At 41.1% G+C, this 22,952-nt stretch overlaps 1 protein-coding gene across 5 annotated transcripts in view; it reads left to right on the forward strand.

Annotated features, from left to right (window-relative positions):
* The first annotated feature begins 3,431 nt into the window (after positions 1–3,431).
* Positions 3,432–22,952, forward strand: part of TTC39A (tetratricopeptide repeat domain 39A) — a 50,853-nt gene continuing 31,332 nt past the window's right edge. The window contains exons 1-5 of one of the 5 annotated variants that reach the window (XM_030279294.4): positions 3,432–3,669; positions 13,768–13,872; positions 20,541–20,672; positions 21,334–21,410; positions 21,919–21,986. In XM_030279294.4, coding sequence (XP_030135154.2) covers positions 3,635–3,669; positions 13,768–13,872; positions 20,541–20,672; positions 21,334–21,410; positions 21,919–21,986 — 417 coding nt within the window. In that variant the 5' untranslated portion in view covers positions 3,432–3,634. Of the gene's footprint in view, positions 3,670–4,041; positions 4,273–11,072; positions 11,238–11,342; positions 11,655–13,767; positions 13,873–20,540; positions 20,673–21,333; positions 21,411–21,918; positions 21,987–22,952 lie in introns of those variants that run through there. The other 4 variants (XM_072932930.1, XM_072932931.1, XM_030279292.4 and 1 more) reach the window with 4 other exon arrangements.

The following is a 22,952-nucleotide window of genomic DNA, read 5'->3' on the forward strand; positions in this document are numbered from 1 at the left end:
CTGTTTGCCTGTTTTTTCAAGAGGGTGCTGTGAGATGTAAAGCATTTTGTGAATGAATGCAGTGTGAGGTGTCCTGACTGTAGTCTGGTGTCTGTGGCCTTTGCCACCTGACACACCTGCCTTGGGTCACCTTCACAGGAATAGGATCCAGTGGCAGAATTGTGTTGTCTTGTGTTATTTCCCCATTAACTTCCCAACAGTTTCGTTTACCTACCTAAGTTTAAATTGGCTGGTTTAGAATTTGAATATTTAGCAAATTTATGACTTGAGTACTGGAGTGTGTTAGTTGGGCTTTAGCCTGAATCTTCAAAGTCATTGTGTGCGGGGATGTGCAACCTCATGTTTTTGTGTTTGCAATACTGACAGAATGGTAATTTAGATGATACTGGATTTAGATAAGAGAGAGATTTAAGAGACAGTAAGATTGGGAAAGTAACATAGTTGTTCAAAATATTGGCAAGTAAACTCCTGTGTTTTCTTGTTATGGAATTCTGTATGATGTCAGTGAATACTCTTGATTTTTATTCCATTTTCCAATGAAGACTGGCTTTCAGATGCATCCATTTTTTCTTATAAGAAGGAAGAGGACAATGATTTTCCCTAATGAAAGATATTTTTTTGATTTTTTTTGTGGTAGGTAGAGTGGAATTTAGTTGCCCATGTTAGTGTTACTGAACTCTTGAATTCTGTGCAGAGTTGTGTTTGCAGGGACCTCTGAGGCTTAAAGTAGAAAGATGCAGAAGTAAAGAGGAAGGGAGGGAAGATAGCATGTTATCCCAGAAAAGGTGGGAAGGAACTTGTAATTAATCAGCTGACAAGCCATCAGTCAGTAATATCCTGAAACAGAACTCATTTTTATCCACAAGCTCTTTAAAGAAAAAAGGAATAGCAAAACATACATCAATAACACCAGCTGCATTCCCATTCCATGCTCAGAATACTTCAGAATGCCTGTGGTGCTACAATGGAGACATCTGGAGCTGCCTGGACCTTAGATTTTAACCCAAAAAAAAAGACCATTAGTTTTTAGAGCAGGTGATCTGCTGATAGAGGGGGGAAATGCTGCCTTGTTTGGATGTGTGTTCTGGAGTCAGGATGTTGCTTCTACTTATCTCTTGCTGATTTAATAAGTGAGTATGGACAAAACACTTAATGCGAAGACATTTCCTCTTCTGTAAGTGCTAACAGGTCTCACAGTTATTACATAACTGCTCTAATCTGGAAAGACAACCTTGTGCAGAGTTAAAGGAATTTTATCCCATTTTACTTTTGTATCCTGTAGATAGGAGTTATGTTATGAGGTGTTTTCTCTGTTGGTATAAGCAGCCAGTTGTAGTCCTATGCAGGACTATACAAATAACTGGAAATAAACTAAGAATTTAACAGAAGTGTTTTATACAAGATAATTGAGGGTTTAGTTTGCTGGTAATACAGGGAGAAATTGTTGCCTTTGACTTCAGAGGTCTGTCCTGGCGAGAGATCCTGTAACACTCAGCCAATCGTCAGCTCTCACAGGTTTGTATGTGCCTGACTTAGTCTGATCCACACACATGATTTTCCTGTGTGGCCAGAATTATTGTTTATTCTATAGAGACTGTGTAGCATTGAAATGTTTGTATTCAAAGCCAGAAGGTCTTTTGAATTGTTTTCCATAGAATGCAGTCTCTCCTGAGATGCTACATGAACAGGTGTGGTCACTTACACAGAAAAAAAGTAATTTTAAAAGACTCAGTGGGTTTTTAGGTAAGGTCCTTGTAGAATTTTTTTAATACGTACTGAAGCTCTGCTAATACCTCCTTATTTTTAAAATTAGGATCCTTGCGTTCCAAACAGTTCTGAGGATTTTTGAGTATGAATTTCATTTTGGACTCACAATCGGTAATAACTTTTACTGAATACATAACTCAATTGAGGTTCAAATCACTGACCCTTAATCCTAAAAACTACAGGTACATGTTGAATGTTAAACTCCTCTATTTCAATTCTCTAATTTTCTGTAATATGCTATCCATTTAACTTAAAATATTTATTTTATTTTACTGTCAGATATTAAAAGCATAGCTGTTCTCAAACATACAATACTATGCTCAGGGGAGCAAATTTGTTCTTTTGTTTTAGCTTTTTCAACTTTGTTCCTACAATATATAATTCTAAAAGTTGTAAAAATCAATTTAGAGTATATTTTGGGGTGTTTGTTAATAAAAATGTTCTTTAAGTTAGCTGTGAGTGGCTACTGACAATGGGCTGAAGTGCAGAACTACACAGGAAGTCTGGCTTCATTGTGAACACTGTGAGCTGGAATGTGTGAGCCTCACAATTCAGAAAATGGAATGTATGTAAACAGGTATTTTATGCTGGAAAATGTGGGCTTGCATTTGTACCAAAATAGCTCTTTTGGCAAAGAAAGCACGGGAAGGTGCTTGTCACAACTCTCTTTGCTATCCCTCACTGAGCTAAAATGTTTGATTTAGTGGAGACAATCATGACTTCTCGGCTGGTGTCAGAAGAGGGAATCATCCTTCAGTCACTGAATGTCTGCCTCTTCTCTTGGAGCACTGGAGCGTGTGCCCGTCCTGCCACCCACCCTTTGTTCCGCACATCACGAGCCACATTGTCGGTGTGCAGCTAATAAATTCTTTCTTTTTTTAACCTTATACACCCACTGTTCCCGTTAATGTGCCCATTGTTTCTTTATGTCAACCCAGTCCTGTTTGTCCTGCCACTCCCTCGGCCGTGTATACCTTTGCCTTCCTTTGCCTTGTTCATTTCCTTCCACAGGCTCCTTTCTTTTCTTAATCTGCTCTGAACTGTTATCCCTGTAACCCTGAAGGTGCATGATTGATACGATTATAATATGATAATGGCCAAAGTAATGCAATTTCTTTTTTTTAGTATTGCATATTCTATTCGCAATTTCAATGGGTTTGGTTTTCTTTAATGGAAGAGGCAAGTTAAAATTGTAGATATTTTGTTTATGAATTTTATGTTAATGAACAAATTAAATAATTAGTTACATCCAGTTATTTATGTGATTTGGTCATAACTTGGTCCCACTGATGTGTGAGCCCTGTGGGGTGTTACTCCTGTGCTACAGCTCCTGTGCTGGGGGTAGACGGCTGCACCTTGGCAAACCCTGCCTTGGCAGCAGGTGCAGAGTGCAGCTAATTGAAAACTTGGCGAAATATGAATTATGTTTTCCTCATGTTTCATTTTTCTCGAGAGGAATTAATGACTCTTAATTCCAGCACACAGAAGCGATGCTCGCGTTCCTCTGGGCCGCTCCCGGTGCGGAGCGACACGCCCGGGTCCCGACCGAGCGCTGCGGTGGGACCGTAACCCCGGGGAATCATCGCATTCCAGCCGGTCCCATCCCCATTCCCATCCCCATTCCCATCCCCACGCCCGCGGGGGGCGGGCGCTGCCGCAGCCGCTCACCTGCGGGGGCGGCCCCTCCGCCCGGCCCGGCCCGGCCCGGCCCGGCCCTGCCCGAACATGCGCCGAGGCTCCGGCTGCCGCCGCTCCGCACACACCATGCGAGCTGGCTGCGGCGGCCGCCGGGAGCAGCAGCCGCAGCGCCAGCCGTGCCCGAAGCCTTCCCGCCCTCCCCTCAGCCGCTGCCCGTCGCGACGCCTCCATGGACGCCCAGCCGGCCGGCAGCGCCGGCGCCCGGTACGCGGCTGGGGCGGGCCGGGGGGCCGGGCCGGGGGTCGCCGGGGGCAGCGCCGCCTCCGCCGGGCTCTGGGGATGCTCCGTGCCGGGCGGGTGGAGGGGCCGGCCGCGGGACGCTGTGAGGGCGGTGGGGGTCCGGGCGCCGCAGCCGCTGAGGGCAGTTCGGGCCCCCGGGCTGGGACCGGAGCCGCCTGCGGCCCGTGCGCCGGGACCGACCGGGCCGCCCCGGCCACCGGCCTGACCCAGCTGTGGGCCGGGGCTGTGCCCACCTGTGCCGGCTGAGCCACCCCAGCGCGGGCACAAACTGGTTCTTGCACTTTGAGGGGGTTTTCTTTTTTCTTAGACAGGAGCATTAGCTTGCGCTAATTACATACCAGCGCAGCAGCCCTTCAGTAGTTATATGCAAATTGCCTTTGGGCTTCAAAGGTTTGCTGAAGAGCGCGTCATGTCTGTGGAAGACCAGGTCCTTTTGCTTGAGGTCCTGTTTGTGCAGCTTGCAACACACCTTGACAGCGAAACGCTGACGTTCATTACCCTGTAACTCAATATCTTCTTGCTCACCCTCAAGAGGAAGCTGCAGGTGGATAACTTTCTCCATTCCAGGTGTGCACTCCCACTGCCCCTAAAATACATAAACTTCCATTGTGTGCGTGTGAGAGAGTTGTTTCTTCAAAAGCTGAATCAGTCTGCAAATAACATTCTTCCCCCATGATGACGGTGTGTTAAATTTTAGACATGGCTGCGTTAAAGGTCAGCTTGTGGATTCTTTATTTGACATAAGACATTTATAATAATCTGCTTTATAATCTATGCAGGAGTAGAAGCTTTTAAGAGTGCAGTTTTTGAAGAGGTTTGCTGCTTAGAAGAGTGCTAATGGCTCTGTTCATAGTTGTTCATCAAGTGTTTGGAGCAGTGGTGTGCTCTTTCTCTGGCTGCCCACTTTCCCTTTATCTTAAAGCTGAAGACAGCAAACATTTACCTGAGATTTTATTTCTGCTGAAGAAACCATAATGGGAAAAACCATTTCCTGAACTTTAGATTATATAAGTTGTACAATAGTGCTCTTTTTTGGTGGCATTGATATTAATGTTAGAGTTATTACGAAGATCAGAGGAGGTGGTCTAGTGGCATTTAAAGCACAAAGTCCTGTGGGATTTAAAAATCCAGTGTGTTAGACTTGCTAATGATCAAAAATGACCTGTCTATTAGTATTTATATATATAAACCCTACCTGGAAGTACTCAAGGCTGGATTGGATGGGGCTTTGAGCAACTTTGTGCAGTGGGAAGTGTGTCTGCCCACAGCACAGGTTTGGAATGAAATAATGTTCAAGGTCCTTTCTAGCTCTGTCAAGTCTATGATTCTGTGATTTTTAAGAGCTTTATATAATTTTGTTACCATGCTCTGTCTTGATAATTCTTTAACAGATGGCCCAGCAATTTAAAAAATATTTTTTAACTCCAGGCCGGAAAGGTGGGCTGTGTGTTTGTAATAATGATGTTAAATGACCTCCAGGTGCTGTGTTTGCACTGACAATAGCAGCAGGCTGAGGGACTGCAGTTGCATTGTGCTTCAGGAAGTTCTGAGCATGGAGAACAATGTGTGCAAAAATATTTAGAAGGAGGAGGGAGCTGGGTGAATTTTGCCAGGTTGAGCAGTTTGTCCTGAAAGTCTGTGTTACTGAAGCTGCTGGAGCTCTTGGTGCTGCTTCTCATCGCCTTTCTGGAGCTCCATCTGCTGGAACCAGCTCTCCCATTCCAGGGTGACATTCCACTGGGATCTATCTATCAGGATTTTGGCTAGTTTGTGGGAAAAGGTTACTTTTTCCTTATTGTAGTTCATATTTTACTTAAAAAACCTTTAAAACCCCAATGAAGCTCCCAGACAGTGTTTCCACAGATCTGAATTTGTGGTTTCTTTAGGTATCATGTATGTTTTGGGAATAGATTGAGATTATCAGGTCATAGGTGGGGGAAAAGTGATCTACTGGAATGTTTGGAACTGAAAAGTAAGCAGATATTTGAGCAGGGGTGATGAAAAATGACCTCCCATTTTAGAGATTTTCAGCTGTTGTTGTCGACTTGATAATAGAACTTCCAGTCATCCTGTTGTGAAAAACCAATTGTCAGAAGAAAGTCTCAGTCTTAGGGTGGTCATTCAGATATACTTGACTCAATGGCTGGAGCCTCAGCTGTATATCAAACAGAATGCAGGACTGAACTTGGATGTAATTTTATACTTCTTTCTAACTAAAATTGCCATCCTGGACTGATGAAATCTTCTCACAGCATCTGCATGAAGCTTTTACTTTTTACCAGTCCTTGTTTCCTGTCAGAAAGGGAAAAATTGACAGAAAGATCTCAGACTAACTGAATCCAAATTCAACATCAGCCTCATTTGTTTTGGTTTTCCTTTCTTTTTTTCTCATCAGGTAGTGTGCTTAGTTGTTTTTGCACTCTGAAATGGAGAGAAGAATAATTATTTTCTTCTTGAAGCCACTGTGCCAAAGAATAACTCTTCAAAAAGGCTTTGGCAATGCTGAGTGCCAAGACAAATTTCTACTGGTACTTCTTTTTCTGTTCTTGAGTATTGATTCAGTGGGCAGGTTCAAGAGAACTGTAAAGGTGTATTGAAGTGCCATGCTTGAGTTTTTATTTAATTGGAGAGAAAATGGCATTGTTAGTGATCAAGGTGCTGTGAAGTATGCTTTGCAGATGACTTCTGAAGAATTGACTCAGGCTGTTGGAAGCTCTCAGGGAAACTTAATCTTTAATGTCATGTAAAACAATGATTAAAGACAAAGCAGCAATCCCCTATTTGTTCAAGTATTTTGTGTCATTCCTATATATTATTTCTTCTGGAGCATAAGATACTGTTCAGCAGTGGAATGATTTAAAAACTTTTTTTTTTTTTTTAAGTTGCAACAAAACATGTTACAGATTAATTTATTTTGAAAATACTTCGCTTAGATTTAATGGAAAAAAGTCCAAACAAACCCAACCAAATGAAATAAAACCAAAGAAACACTTCAACTCACATGAAGTACTGCAGGAAAATGCTTTTTGGGCCAGAATGTGTATTTCATCCCTTCTACATCGGTCACCACACTGAAGGCTGAAAGAAGTGAAGTATAAGTCAGCATAAATAAGTACAAACCAGACATGCTCAGGTAACTCTCTTGTTACCTACCCAGCCTTTTTCACTGCTGGGAAGTGCAGAATCCAGCCAAAAGGGTGAATTGCTTGACTTCCCTCCCTAAATTTTCCCCCAGTCTGATTTCAAAAGTAATACAGATCTCTACCATGACCTTGCAGTCCTTAGGAAAAACAAATCTCACAGACTTTGTCTGGCTTCTTACCATGAACAAGGCAGAGTGAGTTTGCAATATGCTTCATGCTTTATTTGTTTGTTTGCTGGGTACCTAAATGTGCTCAATGCCATTGCGTGATAGTGGTCTAGTGCAGCTCTTGCTGATTTTCTTTTTTCTCATTAGTTTTACTGCAAGGAGAATTAGACCTTTAAAAATTGAGAGTAACTATGTCAGAAGTGTAGCTCAGAGGTCAGGTGTCAGAAGGTGCAAGAGGCAGTAAAACTGAAAAGTCAGAGGACATGCTAAAAAGAGCAAGTGGGTATTATAAGGTTGTCTAAAAACCCTTAAAAACCCCAAAAGGAATGATGTCATTCACATGTGACCTTCAAAGTGACAAAGATTGTAGATCATCTCAATTTGAAAAGAAGAGCTATTAAAGCTTGCTGAACATTACTGTGGTATGATTTATGATGAAAATTTACTCCTAACTGCAGCAATCCTGTTCATTTGTGTAATGGTGAATATATTTGTTTTATTTCAATGTTGATCCTGTGTGATCTTTGTATATTCCAATAGATCAGTGCTGTTGCAAGATGTTTGGGCTTCTTATTTTAATATGCCAGACTGGACTGTGTGTCTTTTTATATATTTTCATTATGTCTGATGCAGGCAGTTCTGCTGACTTAGCGTGCTCACCCACAGTGGTGCATTTCGCCCCCTGAGCAGTCGTGGCAGCACAACAAGGAAAGGGAACAGTCAAAATTACACCAAACCTATCTTAATGAATTTATTGCATTGTTTGCCCGTTCAAATACAGGATGAGAACTGTGAGCATAATGCAAACTAGATCCTGCTTGGTCCAAGTTAAACATAGTGGGACTAAGGGCAGAACATGAGTCTGCCAATTCCCTGGTCTTTGTGCTGCTCACTGGGCTGCTTTGCCACAACCCTTTGATTTGTGAGCCTTTGCTGGAACAGAAGGGCTTTTTAAAAGAGCTTCAACACTGCTGAGGCATCAATAACTCAGTGATTTGAGAGCTGAATTAACCTCAGAAATAAATGGTGTCATATTCCATATACAACTTGAAATACTATGAATTCCAGAATTGTTTCACTGTTGTGTCTCTAGTCAGAATATTTGGAGAACACGAATATTGAAACCTTTCCAGTTGCTTTGTTGTTGAAGTAATGGCATTTCTGCAGCACTGAGGAGACTTAGGCATGGGCCAGAAAAGTGTTCAAGAACACAGAAAGATAAATGCTGAGGTATTAATAGCTTGGCACATACAACTGAAGGGATATGGGAGAATTAATTTTCTTGCATTAGCTTATTTGCTTTTGAATCATGAAGATATTTCTGTATTGTCTGAAAACTGAATAGTAACAAATTATTGTGAGAACTGCTTATTTGTTCTTTTCATCCAAGATTATTTCTGATCACATGTGGGTTTGAAAATGTTTGCAGAAAAAAAAGAATTCTCCTCAAGTGATGTGCTTTTTGTTTTCTTTGAATGTAGAGATTTTTTTCAGGCTCACAACTTGTAGTACAGTGTTGCACAAGGAAGTCAATTATTTAGAAAAGTTATAATGGACTTAGGAATGACGTGGAGAACTGGAAAAGGCTAAAGGAAGTAAGCCCAGGTGTACCCTGGTATCTCCTAATGTCTCTGTGATTATCCAGTAGAACGGAAAATGGTGTCATGGCAAGAATTCCCATATTTCTATATCATTTTGAAAACAGGCAGTGGGAAGGACATCCTGGTGTCAGTGAGGATACCATGGGATGTGAACTGCTGACCTTTTGCACAAAAAGGGCACAGGGAGGAACACTTGGGGACACAGCAGGGGCTGAAGACCCCCAGACTTTTTCCTATTTAGACAGTGAGGGGATAAAAGCCCCAGGGGTTCCTTTGTTCCAAGTCCATCCTCGGAGGCACCAGCTCAAGCTGTTATTTTGTTATTGCACCAAGATGAAATAATTTTAATGACTGGGACATCTGAGACTCTGTTATGGGAAACTGGAGGTCAAGCCTGTCTCACTGAGTGTGGGATGTGCAGCTGTGGAGGGGCTTTGGTCCCAGCTCAGGTGATGGGAGTGTGACTGCCAGTGGCTCCTGGATGGTCAGACCGGGAAGTTTCCTTAACACTGAAGTTGAGGCCTTTGAAATTTCAAAGGCTCTGGGAGGCTCCTCACATCTGTGAATGGCTGAAATGTTAGCACTGGTGAAGCTTAAATTGTGTTTGAGTCTTTGTATTTTATCCTTCTCCTCCAAGTGAAGTTACCCATGCACGCAACCGCAGCTGACTTATGCAGATAAGGTAGATTTGGCAGAGAAATGCATCCATATTTTAGGATATGACTGGTTTAACTTGCTTTTAATGTTTCACAGTACTGAAGGAGCTCTTGAACTATTAAAAGCATTACTACAAAGACACAAACCTCAGACACCTTTCTTTTTAAAGTTCTGATAATTACTGAGGCTGTGAGTGCTTTAGTATTTTGCACAGTATAAGGTTCAAGATGCTTTTGTTATTGAATAAATCTTTAAAACCCAGTGACAAATCACAAAGCTTATGCAATGCAAACTCGTAATTAGAAACCAGTCAACATCATGCACACAGTGAAATAAAATTATGCATGAACGTGGTAACTCCCATGTTCAAAAGTAGTTTCCTTTTGACAGTGGAAAACGTAATATTTTTTTGAATATGCTTTACTGTTCATTAATATTCCAGATTTTGGTTTTGCTTATTTCTGCTTATTCATTTTGTTTGATACTGCAGTTGACATAGAAAGGATATGGTGCTTAAGTAAAAGGGGCATTACCTGGAATATTTCAAGGAGCTGTGTTTCTAGCTAGAGACAATGGGGATGCAGTGGAGTAGGGAGAGCAGTTCTTGCTGCAACTCCCAGGATATGCTGAGGTTGTGATTTGTGAAGCAACCCCACTCGTGATCCCTGGGGCAGAAAACAATGATTTCATGAATAACAAAACCACAAGAAGAGCCATATGACTGTCCTTGCAAAACCTGCTGCCCAAAAGCAAGAAAGGAAAGAACCTTGTGAAACCAGCAGGGAAATGGCCTAAATGTGGAAATATTTCAGATCTGAGTTTTTACATTTGTTTTCTTTAGTTAAAAGAAAACATACATATATGTGGGGGAGGAGAGGTTGCATACTGAAGGTTGTCTGAGCATATAGTTGTTTCTAGAGTAGTGGTATTTAAATAAAAACCTGCCAAATCAAGTCTTCAAGAATTTGGCCAAGATAGCCAGAGCCTTCACCATACAGGGCTTTAAGGACTATTTGGAGAATACAGCATTAATTAGAAATTGTACAAACAGCTAATGAGAATGATGAATAACCTTTTCAGAGTAGCCCATGATCCTGCAATGGAACCAGCCAGTTAATTTTGAGTTGTAACCAGTAGTTATTCCCAACTTGGGGAAAAAAACCCAGTAATGTCTTTTATCTCCTGCTGTGGCCCAGGTACACAATGCTGTTAGGAACGTGTAATGGAGTCATTATTGGGGCAGCCTGTGGATCTATTACAGTAATTTTTGTTCCAAATGCACCACAGGCTTTTCTGTACAGGATGCCATAAAACAAGCAAGAGATTTAATCAGGTATGTTAATGGATTCAGAGTATTTTCCTGGAATTGTCCTTTGCTGGTTTATCAGTTTTGGGTTTTCCTTCTGCAGTGTATGTCTTCATTATGGGTACTGCTTTGGGTAATCTAGCAGACAGATAATTTCTGCCATTAGATACTCTTGGAGAAACTAATTTATATAAGTAGATCATGGCTGATCAACTTCCACAGTCCAGATCTCATAACTGAAGGATTGGTAATGCTGCTTGTAGTTGTGCACAGGGCTGGTACAGCTGATGTGCCAGCAAAGCAGTTCAGGAGAATTCACTGTTTCATTTTGGGCAAAATCAGCCAGATGCACTCACTCCACTGATTAAATTGTTAGTGCCAACTCGCCTCATTTTCCATGGCATGTAAGAGAGACTCTTACAAAGAGCGTGTAAAGTCTCAGTTCCTCCCAAAGGTACAAGAACTAACAAGAAGCAGCAGTTTGGTTGCTGGATTGGAGCCTGTCTTGTGGAGAATCCTTGCTGGGAAGAAGCACTTGTTTGTGTCTCTGCCTGCGTGGTTCTCACATTCGCAGCAATTACTGCCTGAGTGCCGCCTGTCAGCTGCTCTCGTTTCTGATGTGTGCCACTGCCACATGCAGTAATTCTTGCTGTTTCAGGTCTGTAATTACAAGGGTATTTGGCTTCTGCCTGGTCTGGGCAGGAGAAAAGGTGGCTGATGCTGCTGCTTGTTGCAGACAGGTCTGTAGATCAGAGATAGGCTGGCAGCCGCCAGCCCCTCCTACACTGGAGGTATCCAGCTGCATTTGGATGCAGTGGCACATGAACCTGGCGTGCCCGGGCTGGCTTCCGAGTGGCTGGTTTGTGGGATGCGGGCGGTGAATTAGGGATGCGGGCGGTGAATTAGGGATGCGGGCGGTGAATTAGGGATGCTCCCGCTGCCGTGGCGGTGCCGGGCAGAGCGCGGTGCCGCCGCTCGCAGCGGGCCCGGAGCGCCGAGCGCTGCTGCTGTCCAGCCTGAAGCTGAGTGCGCTTACCATGACTATGTCAGAACACGCAGGACACTCCGCAGAGAGGTGAGTGCAGCACACGGCATTTTGCATCCGGCTCAGAGGCAGTTCTGATCCTGCTGTTGGAAGCAGAAGGAATCTGCAGCCCGCTGAAGCATGACTAATCAGTTTGCTAAAATGCTGAGCACCCTCGAGTTTAAAGTATTTCTGTCCTATTGTTAACAGTGACAGGTGATGGTTTGCAGCATTTTTATGAAGTGTGTATCTTGCCCAGGTGTTAAAGCCCTTGACTTGGGACCTACATCCTGTGGCAGGTTTCCTTGGAGTATGAGGGAAATGTGCCGCTTGTGTTTCTGCTGCTGCTGTGGGTAGCAGTGTGTATTGTTATTCCAGAAAAGATGCCAAGTAATTATAGTATCTTATTTCTGCTTTGAGCTTCAGCAGTGATTTTATTCTTTTGTCATCTTTCTGTTTCAAAGGAACATGTTGAAAAGGTTTATTTGTTTTGAATGGGGTAATTCTGCATGACAAGAAACAAAAAAACAAAAAACCCAGGTAAAATGCTAGCAGTCTAAATATTTTAAATATTTAAATTTTTTAAAACAGGTGAAGATGTGCTTTATTCTTGTTAAATATGTTACTTGATTCAGGGACACAGATTTAAAACCAGGAAGGTAGGAGTTTTAATACAACAAGCAATAATTGACCAGGTTTTAATTATTAAACAGGGCTCAGAATAGCTCAGAATAGGCAGACATGATATTGCATTTTGTCTGAGGTGGATGCCAAAACTTGGTTAATCAATGCTTGCAAAGCACTCACAGAGTGTCTTGGGTGCAAAAGGATTTGCAGTGTAGCTGAAGTTGTGATGACAAAGCCACTAGGAGCAGCGTCACATAATGTTCCTCTCAAATTTAAAGTCCTGCTTTTTGTATATATAATTATAGTCTTTATTTCTTTGCAGTCATTATTCCTCAAACCAAAATCAAACCACTGCTGCAGTGGGTGGTTATTACTGATGTTATCTGCTTGTGCTGTGCTCCCCTGCCTTTTCCTTAAGATATTATCAGGACTTTGCTTTCTGGTTTTCTTTTCAGCATTCTGTGTTGTGCTACTTTTTAAGGAACTAACACAGTTTCTAAGTCACAAGATAGATCACATTAGTTAGAGCTGTTCAGAATCAGGAACATGGTGAGGGTTTGTTTGTATTTTGTTGGAGGATGTTTTGTACATGCTTGTATACAATATATTAGTGCAGTGTAGCTCTTTGATCATTGGATGCAGATGTTTCCACTGTCCTGACACTGGCTGGCTAGATGACCTTAACTTCATTAGTGCAAGCCTTTACTGTTTCTTTTTTGGATTTTTTTTGTCCAACAGTTCTGGTGGTGAGGAACTTGGGCCAAACTAACTCAGCTGGTCTGTATTATCCTGTTGCCAGTAACCTAAAGACCAGCTGAGAAGCCTTGTGACAGGTCAGGCTGACATCTGAATGTTGTAAAGGAGAAAAGTACAGCCAGACTAAGTCACTGAGAGTCTTCTGACTTTGAGATACCATAGTAGTTTATTTTGAGTGCAGTGGCACTTAGAGACAGTGATGTTCCCACAAACGTGCACAATGGGAAATTTTAACCACCCGTGAGTTTGTAGTGGTTTGTTGCTCAGGCACAACACTGAACATGAGCTGAATGAAGGCAGATGTTCCAGCAGCACTTGGTGTAATATTCTGATGCAGATTGACAATGTCTCATACTCAAAGTGATAACATGATCACCAGCTGGAGTCTGGCAGCCTTACAATGAGATGTGCAATGTCACCCAGTGCTTCTGTGTTCCTGGTACCTGAGCTCATCAAATTGCTGTGCACCCACATGGCAAATTCAGCATGTCCACGTTCTTACCATAAAGCATGTGCAGTTTGTCTTTTTTTTTTTTTTTTTTCAAAAAATGGAAGACTTCAGTGCCTTTTCACGTGTTACTTGGTGAAAGCATAGTTAAAAAAACCCCAAAACCACAAATCCACAAACGTAATAGGAATCACTTTAACTTCTCGCAATCACTCAAGATAAAATAGCAGGGTATGCAAGGGAATAAATCTGGAATTGAGGAAGGGGGGCTCAAATGCAGCAGTAATGCACTGGTAGAAGGAGATGTGCTGAGCTTATTATCTCTTCTGGCAGGTCATCATCATCAGACCTCAACGTGGCTCTACGTGAATGTATGGCAGCTCTGGATTTATTTCTTAACAACAAGTTCTCGGATGCTTTGGCTTCTCTACAAGCAAAGTAAGATAATAAGTCTCCCTACTTTTTCCCTGTTTATATTTCTTTGCTTCACCATCTCTCAGGAGATTTTGACCAAACAACCGGTTCTCTTAATAGTTGATAAGTCTGTATGTGGTTCAGAAGGGAGTGGTAAGTTAATGTGTTAAGTTTTGGGGAAGACTGATAAATGCTTTACACTTGTGTGGGTAAATAAAATCTTGTTATTTACTCACACAAGTGTAAAGCACTTATCTGTCTTCTAAAATTATAGCACTGATGTCCTCAGCTGTAATGCAGTATATGAGATTCTTTCTCCTGGAAGAGTAAAAACCATCTTCTGTCACATTTTATTTTTGTCTTCTTTTCCATATTTTTCTGCACACTCTGAGAATCTGAATAATTATAGCTATGTCTCTAAATGAGCAACTGACCATCACTTGAATGTTTGAGAAACATTAGGTATTAACTCTTTCTTTGTTGTTGTAACCACTTGCAGACACTTTCTCACAGCTTATTTTGCAATTCAGTGTTTTGGTCATGCACTCTGTTTCCTAATTATGTTGCAGCCCAACTTATAATGAGTGGCCCAGCTGCAAGCAATGAGGTCATGAGACAGTTCCTAAAAATTGTTGTCTTTACAATGTCTGTGATCTGTCATACCCTGTCCTGAAGTTACCTGTGTTCTTGACTTGTTGCAGTCTGTGGTTAATTTAAATTTCTCCCCCACCCACCCAATTTGCTCCATTTGTTTTTGAGCCACCAGCAAATTGCATCATGCCTTCTTTTGGGACACTGGAATATGCAAGAAGTAAAATTCATAGTGTGTATTTGATATGCATCAGGGATAACTACAGTGAATGCTACATCTCTCCTTTGCTGAGGTATCAGCCTCATATTTGATGCCAGAATCTGTAGTTTAGCCATGTAAGTGCACTCTGGGAAAGAGACTAATGATAAATTGTAGCATCAGCTGTATAAATAATGCTGGGTTTATTCACAGCAAAGTTGTTTAGCGTTTATATATCATCAAAACTTATAATAAAAATGGTAAGAAGAATAACTGTATTTTCATTATATCCTGACAGTAAAGCCCCTGTGCCCATCTGGGAAGGCTCACTCAGTGCTTAGCATAAAATAAGGGGATATTTTATTGCAGCAAGTTTCCAAAACACTGCAAAAGCTTGTGAGCCTATGGGTTGTTTTTTTCTGTAAATCCATTTTTCTTCTGTTGCATATGGTTTTCATTCAGCTTTTGTTGGGCTCTGCAGAACGTATTTCATGAGCTGATTCTCTTTTTGTACCTGACTCTATTCCACACGGCCAAACCATTTTGAAACTAATTTTTCATGTTAGCCTGTTATGAGGAGGCCCTTATTCCTGTTGCCTTTGGCAGTGAGGGAAATAGAGACTTATGATCTTTGTGAGTGTAATGAAGAAACAGCATGTTGAATTTCCCCACAGATGAAATCCATTATGGACACACTCATCTCTTTAGGAACGAGAAGAGTTGTAGACTGGGCACATGTGGTAGTCCTGAGTATTCTTTCAGAGCCATCAGTTCCTCACTGTTCCCTTTGGGTGTGCTGAGTTTTGAAATTAGTTTTCACAGTCCATAAACATACTATCAGTGTTTAGAGAAATGCTTCTCAGTTTTTACATGCTTGTGGAAAATATAATATTTTAGATTTTTGTGGCTTTAACACTTCTGGTGTAGGAGATACTCTGCTCTGTATTACGTTAATGCAGATTCACTAAATTACTCACATTTGACCTCCACAATAAGTGTATTTTCAACTAATTTGTACCATGTGAAACTGACAGCAGATTTGGCACAATGTGTGAGGCTTAAAATCAGAAGAGCTTTCCTAGCAGCTTAAAAATAAATATCTGAGGATGGTGTCTAGACTTGTGTTGAGGTAAAGCTCTTTTTTTTCCTGTTAGAAAAGCAAATCCCTCACAAAGAAAAACAAATCCATTATAAAGAAGAGATCTCATTTCATAGAAAAAATACATCTGATGTTTTTGCCTCATGTTACATAACTTTTCTTGTTTCCTGAAATACCTTTTAGCTTTTAGAGTCAGTTTTCATTATTATTAGCAATCATTGTACAATAGTGGGTTCTGATTATGTTGTGCTTTCTGCAATAAGTTTAATTAAATTTATCTTTTATATGGAGTACTCACACTGCATCTAAGAACTCTTAACAAATTCCCAAAGTTCAGTCACCAAGCACAGCAGTGATTTTCAATATGTAATGTGTTAACTGTTAACATGTATAACTGAATACTGAAACTGTCCAATCACTGGAGCAGGGAAAAAAAAATCTCATCTTCCTTCTCAGCCCGGAGACATGCAGTAAATCCATTAAATGCTGACTGGATTTTAGCCCTCGTGTAATTGCAAACAGACAATAATAAATTAAGAGTTGATTCTGGTGATATGTCCCCTTCCCTTCCCAAGACACATGCTTAATGTTTCAATAATTATCCTGAAGGAAAACATGGCCTAATTACCTGATAGTTTGGTGATAACAGATCCGTTGGGAGAATGGTAAATAAGATAAATTCCTGACAGAATTATCTGGACCATTGGATGAGGTGCACCACATGTGTTGCTGCTTGCAATATTAAAGGAATAATAAGACAATGATTCATTCCAGGCAGTTGACTTTATTCTGAAAATAGACTCCAAAAAGTTGTTTGGTGGAATATTAATTCTAGAATGACTGTGCTTTGAAAGCTTTCCCTGGGAGCTGATCTCCCAAAGATCAGGTGTGATTGTCAAGTGGTGAGTGGTGAAAGAATAGGGGGAAGCACACCCAGGTAGAGTGAAGCTCTAGACAGTGCTTGGATAAATATGTTGATCAAAGCTTGGGTTAGCTATTTATTGTAAGGAATGTCTTGTCTTGAGCAAGAGCAAGGTTGTTATTTCTAGGGGGTTTATCGTTTTATACCCGAGGTCTGGAAGAACACAACTTTTATAGTCTTTGTAAATAAATTAATTGCAGGCAAAACCTAGTACAATTGTTGGTCTCACCTCTTTGCTGGAAGAACGTAGCAGATTCTGAATTTTGGGAAATGGCTTTGGTTAAAAAGGCTCTGGGAGTCTCTTGTTGAGGCACAGCTTTTTGTCTTGAGCCATCCTGGTGGCTTGTGCTAGCAAGGGAGCTGTGGTGGTGGCTGACTGGAGAGGTTGTTGCTGGTTGTTGACTTAATGCTACTGGGGAATCTTGCAGGAAAAGGGTTTTTATCAGAAAATGTTGGTTCATCAAATTAAAGCATTTCTGTGAAAGCCTATGCCATGGGTCTAGTGAGTTGTTCAGATATTGGGTGGAACCTGGGATCAAAGATGAGGAAAGCCTTCAGGCCCCTTGTGACCACGTTCTCCTGATGCAAGTTTGATTTGGGCATTGATCTCTCACTTGAGTCCTCCTGGATGAGCAGGCTGTTTACTGGTCTGTGCAGTCTCACTCTGTGTGGTTGGATTTGGGATTTCTTTTAAGTGTTGGAAGCATCTTGATACTAAATCAACATATGGATTTGAATCGGAGGTTTCTGTAGCTTAGGAATGCATGTCCTGTTTGCTGGATTACTGTTAAGGATCTACAGAAAGGATTTTGAGTGCTATTTTTCCCAAAAGATTATTAGCCCTGGGTTAATTCTGAGGACAAACCAAGCCAAACTTTTTTTGATTTTCATACTTAGCTGGAAAGCTGTTACTGTTCTCACTTAAGCACTTGTTTTAGAGCAGGAATAAAAGTGTTCTCCAGCAGCTCCAAGAAAGGGCAGTGCTGCAAGATGATAATGATTGCACCATAGTTGGAGAAGAGGCATGTGGCAGAACTCCATAAGTGCCTAAAGATATTACTTATAATCTTCTTATTCAGTCATGTGATACCAACTACTGGGATAAGTCATTAATCACAATATTAGTTGCATTCATGTCATACAGGCTTGTTAACTCCAACAATGTCCTGAGGAAATTGCTGACGAGGAATCAAAAGAAGAAAAGTGAAAAGATAAATTTCATTCTGTATCCATCCATACGAAACCCAGGCCTTAAAACTCCTGGGGATATGCCAGGATGTAGCTGGCAACTTGAATTGAATGGTTAATAGAAATAGCATAGATAAGTTGCATTTCTGCCAGCATCCCCACCCCTGAAATAAAAAGAACAAATTTGAATGTTGCTAAATACCAGTTGGCTAATCATAGACATTAATTATTATCTCCTTTAAATATTAGAAGTAAAATAGATGAAACTTGATTAGGGAAGGGGTGGTTTGGTTTCATAAACAAATTACTGGAGAGGGAAATCCCTCTTCACCACATATATGTGAAAAGTACTGATTTTCCTTTTAATGCACTGATTTTAATGTTTATCTGCTTTGCTTTAGAAAGCAAATTTCTGTAATTTTGAAAGGGTATTATTTAAGTCACTTCCCTAGGCTTTGAATTTGAGCCTTTGGAAGGGTTTTAGTTTAGTAAATACAAGATGAAGTGTGTTTTTCTGTGCCCACTGAGGCTGATGAATAATTTAATGAACAGAAACACTTCATCAAGCTGGCAGTTTGGTGTGTTCATTTTTTTCTACTTTACATTATCATTACTGAAAGAATCATGATCTATGAGGCCAAGAAAGACCTGTCCTGACTCCACTAGATTTTAAAGTATTTTCTCCATTATCTGTCTGTTCTTCTTAGCTTGCAAATGAGATGGATGGTAGCATAGTCTGGGTCTTATAGCACTTATGGCACCAGGATATTTCCCAAAACAGCTTTTCTGCTAGATTGGTTTAGATGGTGAGGGCAAGTAGGAATTAAGGACAGCTACAGACCACAGACTGCAGTGAAGTTTAAAGACGTGCATTGCAAATTCCTTGAGTGTAGCCATCCTGCTCTGTGCCCTGTGTGTTGGAAAAGAAGCCCTTTGTCATCAGTGTGAGGGTTGGGAAGCACCAGGCCCAATTTACTGCAGTGAATTATTAGATTATTGATTAATATAGGATGATCTGAAATTATCCATTAAACTTTCTTTCAGTTCAGCCCAGATACCAAAACCTAGGGTGGCAAGTGTATTTCTGGGCTGAGAAATTACATTGATTGAGGTATCCTTAAAGTCTGGCTTTTTTCCATAAAAAACCCTACAGAATAAGAGGAGATGAGGTTGGAAGGCACCTCAGAAAGTCATGTACTCAAGCAGGGCCATTTCGAATGTCTGCAAGGATACAGACTCTACAACTTTTCTGGATGATGTGTGCCACTGCATGGTCACCCTGATGGTAAAAAAAAGTGTTTCCTGGTGTTCAGCCAGAGCCTCCTGTGCTCTGTGTTGTGCCCATTTCCTCTGATCCTGTCCCTGGACACCCATGAAAAGAGCCTGGCTTTTCCTCATAGGAGAGATGTGCCAGTCCCTTAATCATCCTCACCACCCTGTTCTTGAGTGTGTCCATGCACTGAGGAGCCCAGAACTGGGCACAGCTCTCAGGAGGGGCCTCACCAATGTTGTGCAGAGGGGAAGGAACCCCTCTCTTCTCCTGCTGGCAGCAACTCTCCTCTTAACGCAGCCCTGTCTTTGTCAAGAGCACGTTGTTGGCACACCACTTTCTCCTTGAAAGAAAAAGAAAATGAAGAAGCACCTGAAGTAAACACACTGAGAACAGGTGTGCTGAGGGTGGAGATTTTGAAAGGATATCCTTGTTTAACTGCAAGTATTTTTGAATATTCCCTGCCATATACAGCTATCTGATCTGTTCTAGAGTGTAAACAATTGAAATAGCAATTGTTGCTCCTTAACAATATTTGTCTTTAGTTGTGCTATTTGTCAGGGGTGGATTAGCAAGATCTACAGAGAGTTTCTGTGTCAGCAATTTATCTGAGCTTGCCCTTCAACATATTTCTCAAATCATCCTTATTAAACCTCTGTGCCTGAAGGTATTTTGCAGAGAATTACACTAGACACAGGTGAATGCTCTAAATGTGTGCAATATATAAACCCTCTTTGCTGTCAAAGGAAAGGTGCCAGCAATGGCTGCACATAGGAGTCAATTGTTTTCCTTGCACTAATGCCAAAGCTTTTTACTTTCTGCCAACGTGGCACTGTCTGAAACCCTACAGAATAATATTTAAACTGAACAGATTGAGGTGAGGGTTGGTAGAAGGGGAGATGAGAAAAATGCTGTACTTTTTGATACAGACTCTAATGCTTCTGGTGAGAAGATCTGTTTCAAGGAGATTCTATTTTGGCCATGGTTATAGTATTGTGTTCCTTATCTCCTTGAGCCTGTACTAAGTAACTGTCCAAAATTAGAAGAATATCAGCTGGATTTGTGTCATATGTTGGAGCATTCAGTAGATAATAAAAAAAAACCCACCATGATTCTATTGTTTCTGAATGGTGAGCCGCGTGGTTAATTTCTTTATATTTGTTAAAGTTCTATCCTCAGCTCAGAATTGATTCATTTTAGCAGAGTATAGAGAACTGTAGACATGATTTCTTGCACAAATCTCAGTCTATTACTGTTTCTTGATTATTTTGTGTGTGCTTTGTGTTTGATTTCTAGCTCATTTAGACCTTGTTCCCATGAGGCTGATATATTTCTAGAACAGGATTTGTATCTGCTTTTTAAAAGCAATAATACAATCAAACCAGCTGTGCTTTGCAGAACTAAAGGTCTTGTTTTCTTGCAGAACTAAAGACAGCATGTATCATGCCCTGACTTATGCCACCATACTGGAGATGCAAGCTATGATGACATTTGATCCTCAGGACATACTGAATGCAGGGAACACAATGAAGGAAGCTCAAGCCACCTGTCAAAGGTAAGACTGGAGCAATTCCAACAGTAAACAGTTCCTTATTGGGAAAGTTTTGAAAGACTACTGGATAAAAAAGGAAATGTAATCTTACAGAAATCACAGGAAAACTGAGGTTGGAAGGGCATCAGGAGGTCATCTAGTCCAGCCTCCTGCTCTGAAGAGGATCACAGCACTTAAATGAGGGTGTTCAGCAGTGTAGTCTTGAAAACTTCAGTTTACCACAATATCTGATTTTTCTTGTCAATTAGAATTTGTCCTACCTGTAGTCCTGGTTCTGCAGTGTCTGGAAGTTGTTTGCCATGTTCAAACACTGCAGAATGTTCCCATGGGTGATGGGTGTACTGCAGTTGTCTGTCTGAGTCAACTGTGCTCCCACTTTTGCACCCACATTCACCCATACACACAAAAAACAAATCAAAACACCCTCTTATCCCTCTCCTTCATCAAGATAAATTTCTGTGCACAAAAGGTAAGAGACAGATCCCAGGAGGGCCACATTTGCTAAGTTCTCTGTGCACTGTGCTGAAGTTTGTGTGTGTGGTGAGATCACAGGGGGCTGGTGAGCACTGGAGGCACTTTAGAGACTGTGTGGGTGGCTGGCTGAAAGATATGCTTCTCTGTTGTGATGCTCCTTCTTCAGAACGTCCAAACTGACTTTTTGCAGATTTAGGAAGAAATCTACTGTAGCTGATTCTATCAACAACCTTGTGCATAGGCAAAGCCTTGAACACTTCACTGAAGGTAACATCTTTAACATGAGTAATGTTTTCCCATTTATGCAGTTATTATTTATGCAGTTTGAATCCTGTAGAATTGTTCGCTCAATATGTGCTTGCAAATTGTGAATTCACTGAGAAAATCACTGATCTGGATTTGCTGGACCAAATGTCAGTGGTTTGGCCATTGCTTTGTAACCAATCCAAAATCACTGGTCTTGTTGCTTTCTGACACAGCACTCCCAAAAATTGCTGGGTAAAGGAATATCTAGAAAGATGTATTGAAATGTCCGTAAAGGTTCTAGACCCAGGAATTTATGGAAAGCACCAGAAAAATTTGCAAAGTTTCTGTAACTGAATGTCATTTCTGTTTGGAGTTACATCAGTAGTCTAGAACTGAAACACTACAGCAAATTTGGAAAATATTTTTCTAAGTTTGAGTTCTGTGATCTTATTCCTACATTAATGGGCTAAGTGTTTTTTAATTACTTTTTGACTGATTGATTTGTTTTCTTCTCTCTGTGTGATGTTAGAGGAAATCCATGCAGAAATTTGTTATGCTGAATGTTTACTACAGAGAGCAGCACTCACATTCCTCCAGGTATGGATTACTGCATGGCTCTTGGGGGAAAAAATACCATACAGGTTTATTTTCCTAAACAGAAGACTATAGTTCGACCTAATGGATCTTTCAGCTGGATCAAGTCTGGATTTTATCTGGACTATCTGATGAGATATTAGAATGTTTAGTTTTCCCTCATGATTATTAAAAAATACCTATGTCAAGACACATAGTGCTGAGTGCCCTCTGACACCTTTCCCCACTCCCTTTTGGATGTGTGAAATGTAACTGCAGCAAGCACCAAGTTTCAAATTATGTGTTGGGATATCAGATTTTAAAAAAAATATGAGACGGTCACTGAAGCTGTGCTGGAATACAAGCAAGACTTTTGTTTGAGTCTGGCTAGTGTTTGCTTCCCCAAGACTGCTTTCTCACTGGTTTGTTCTTGAACAGCAATTATGGTCTGCATAGCTATTAGGCTCCACACATGCTTTCTCCTTAACAGTGCTGTCTGTCTTTAACAAAGGGGAGCTCTCCCTCTTTTTTGGATTTTATCTGTCTGTCCTAATGAAGCTTGATTTCTTTGATGGAGCAACATTAGCAGTACTTGCTGGGGCTCCAGCATGCAATTTTAATTGTTAGTCACAGTTGAAATAAGTGATTTTTCTTCTTGATTTGGCTGTAGTTGCTGTATGAAAGTGGGCCTCTTCATCTACCAAGGGGATAATAAAAGCCACAGTCAGAAAAAGGCTGCTGCTTCTTGGCTCAAGGGTGCTGATAGGAAATGGAATGCAGGTGGTGGTTTTATAGTGTTTGGGAGTTGCCAGGTGGGCTCTGATTTATGTTGCTTACAGTTTATGAACCATGTAACCTTTTTCAGCCATCTGCTAAGTCCCTCTGCTAGAAACTATTGCTTCATAGCAACACCCATAATCAGGTCAGCTTCTGGTAGTTTCTAGAGTACTGATGACGAACTTTGAAATGACCAAGGTGTAGCTACCTGTT

The sequence above is a fragment of the Taeniopygia guttata genome, chromosome 8, assembly GCF_048771995.1.
Source record: "Taeniopygia guttata chromosome 8, bTaeGut7.mat, whole genome shotgun sequence".
Lineage (NCBI taxonomy): Eukaryota > Metazoa > Chordata > Aves > Passeriformes > Estrildidae > Taeniopygia > Taeniopygia guttata.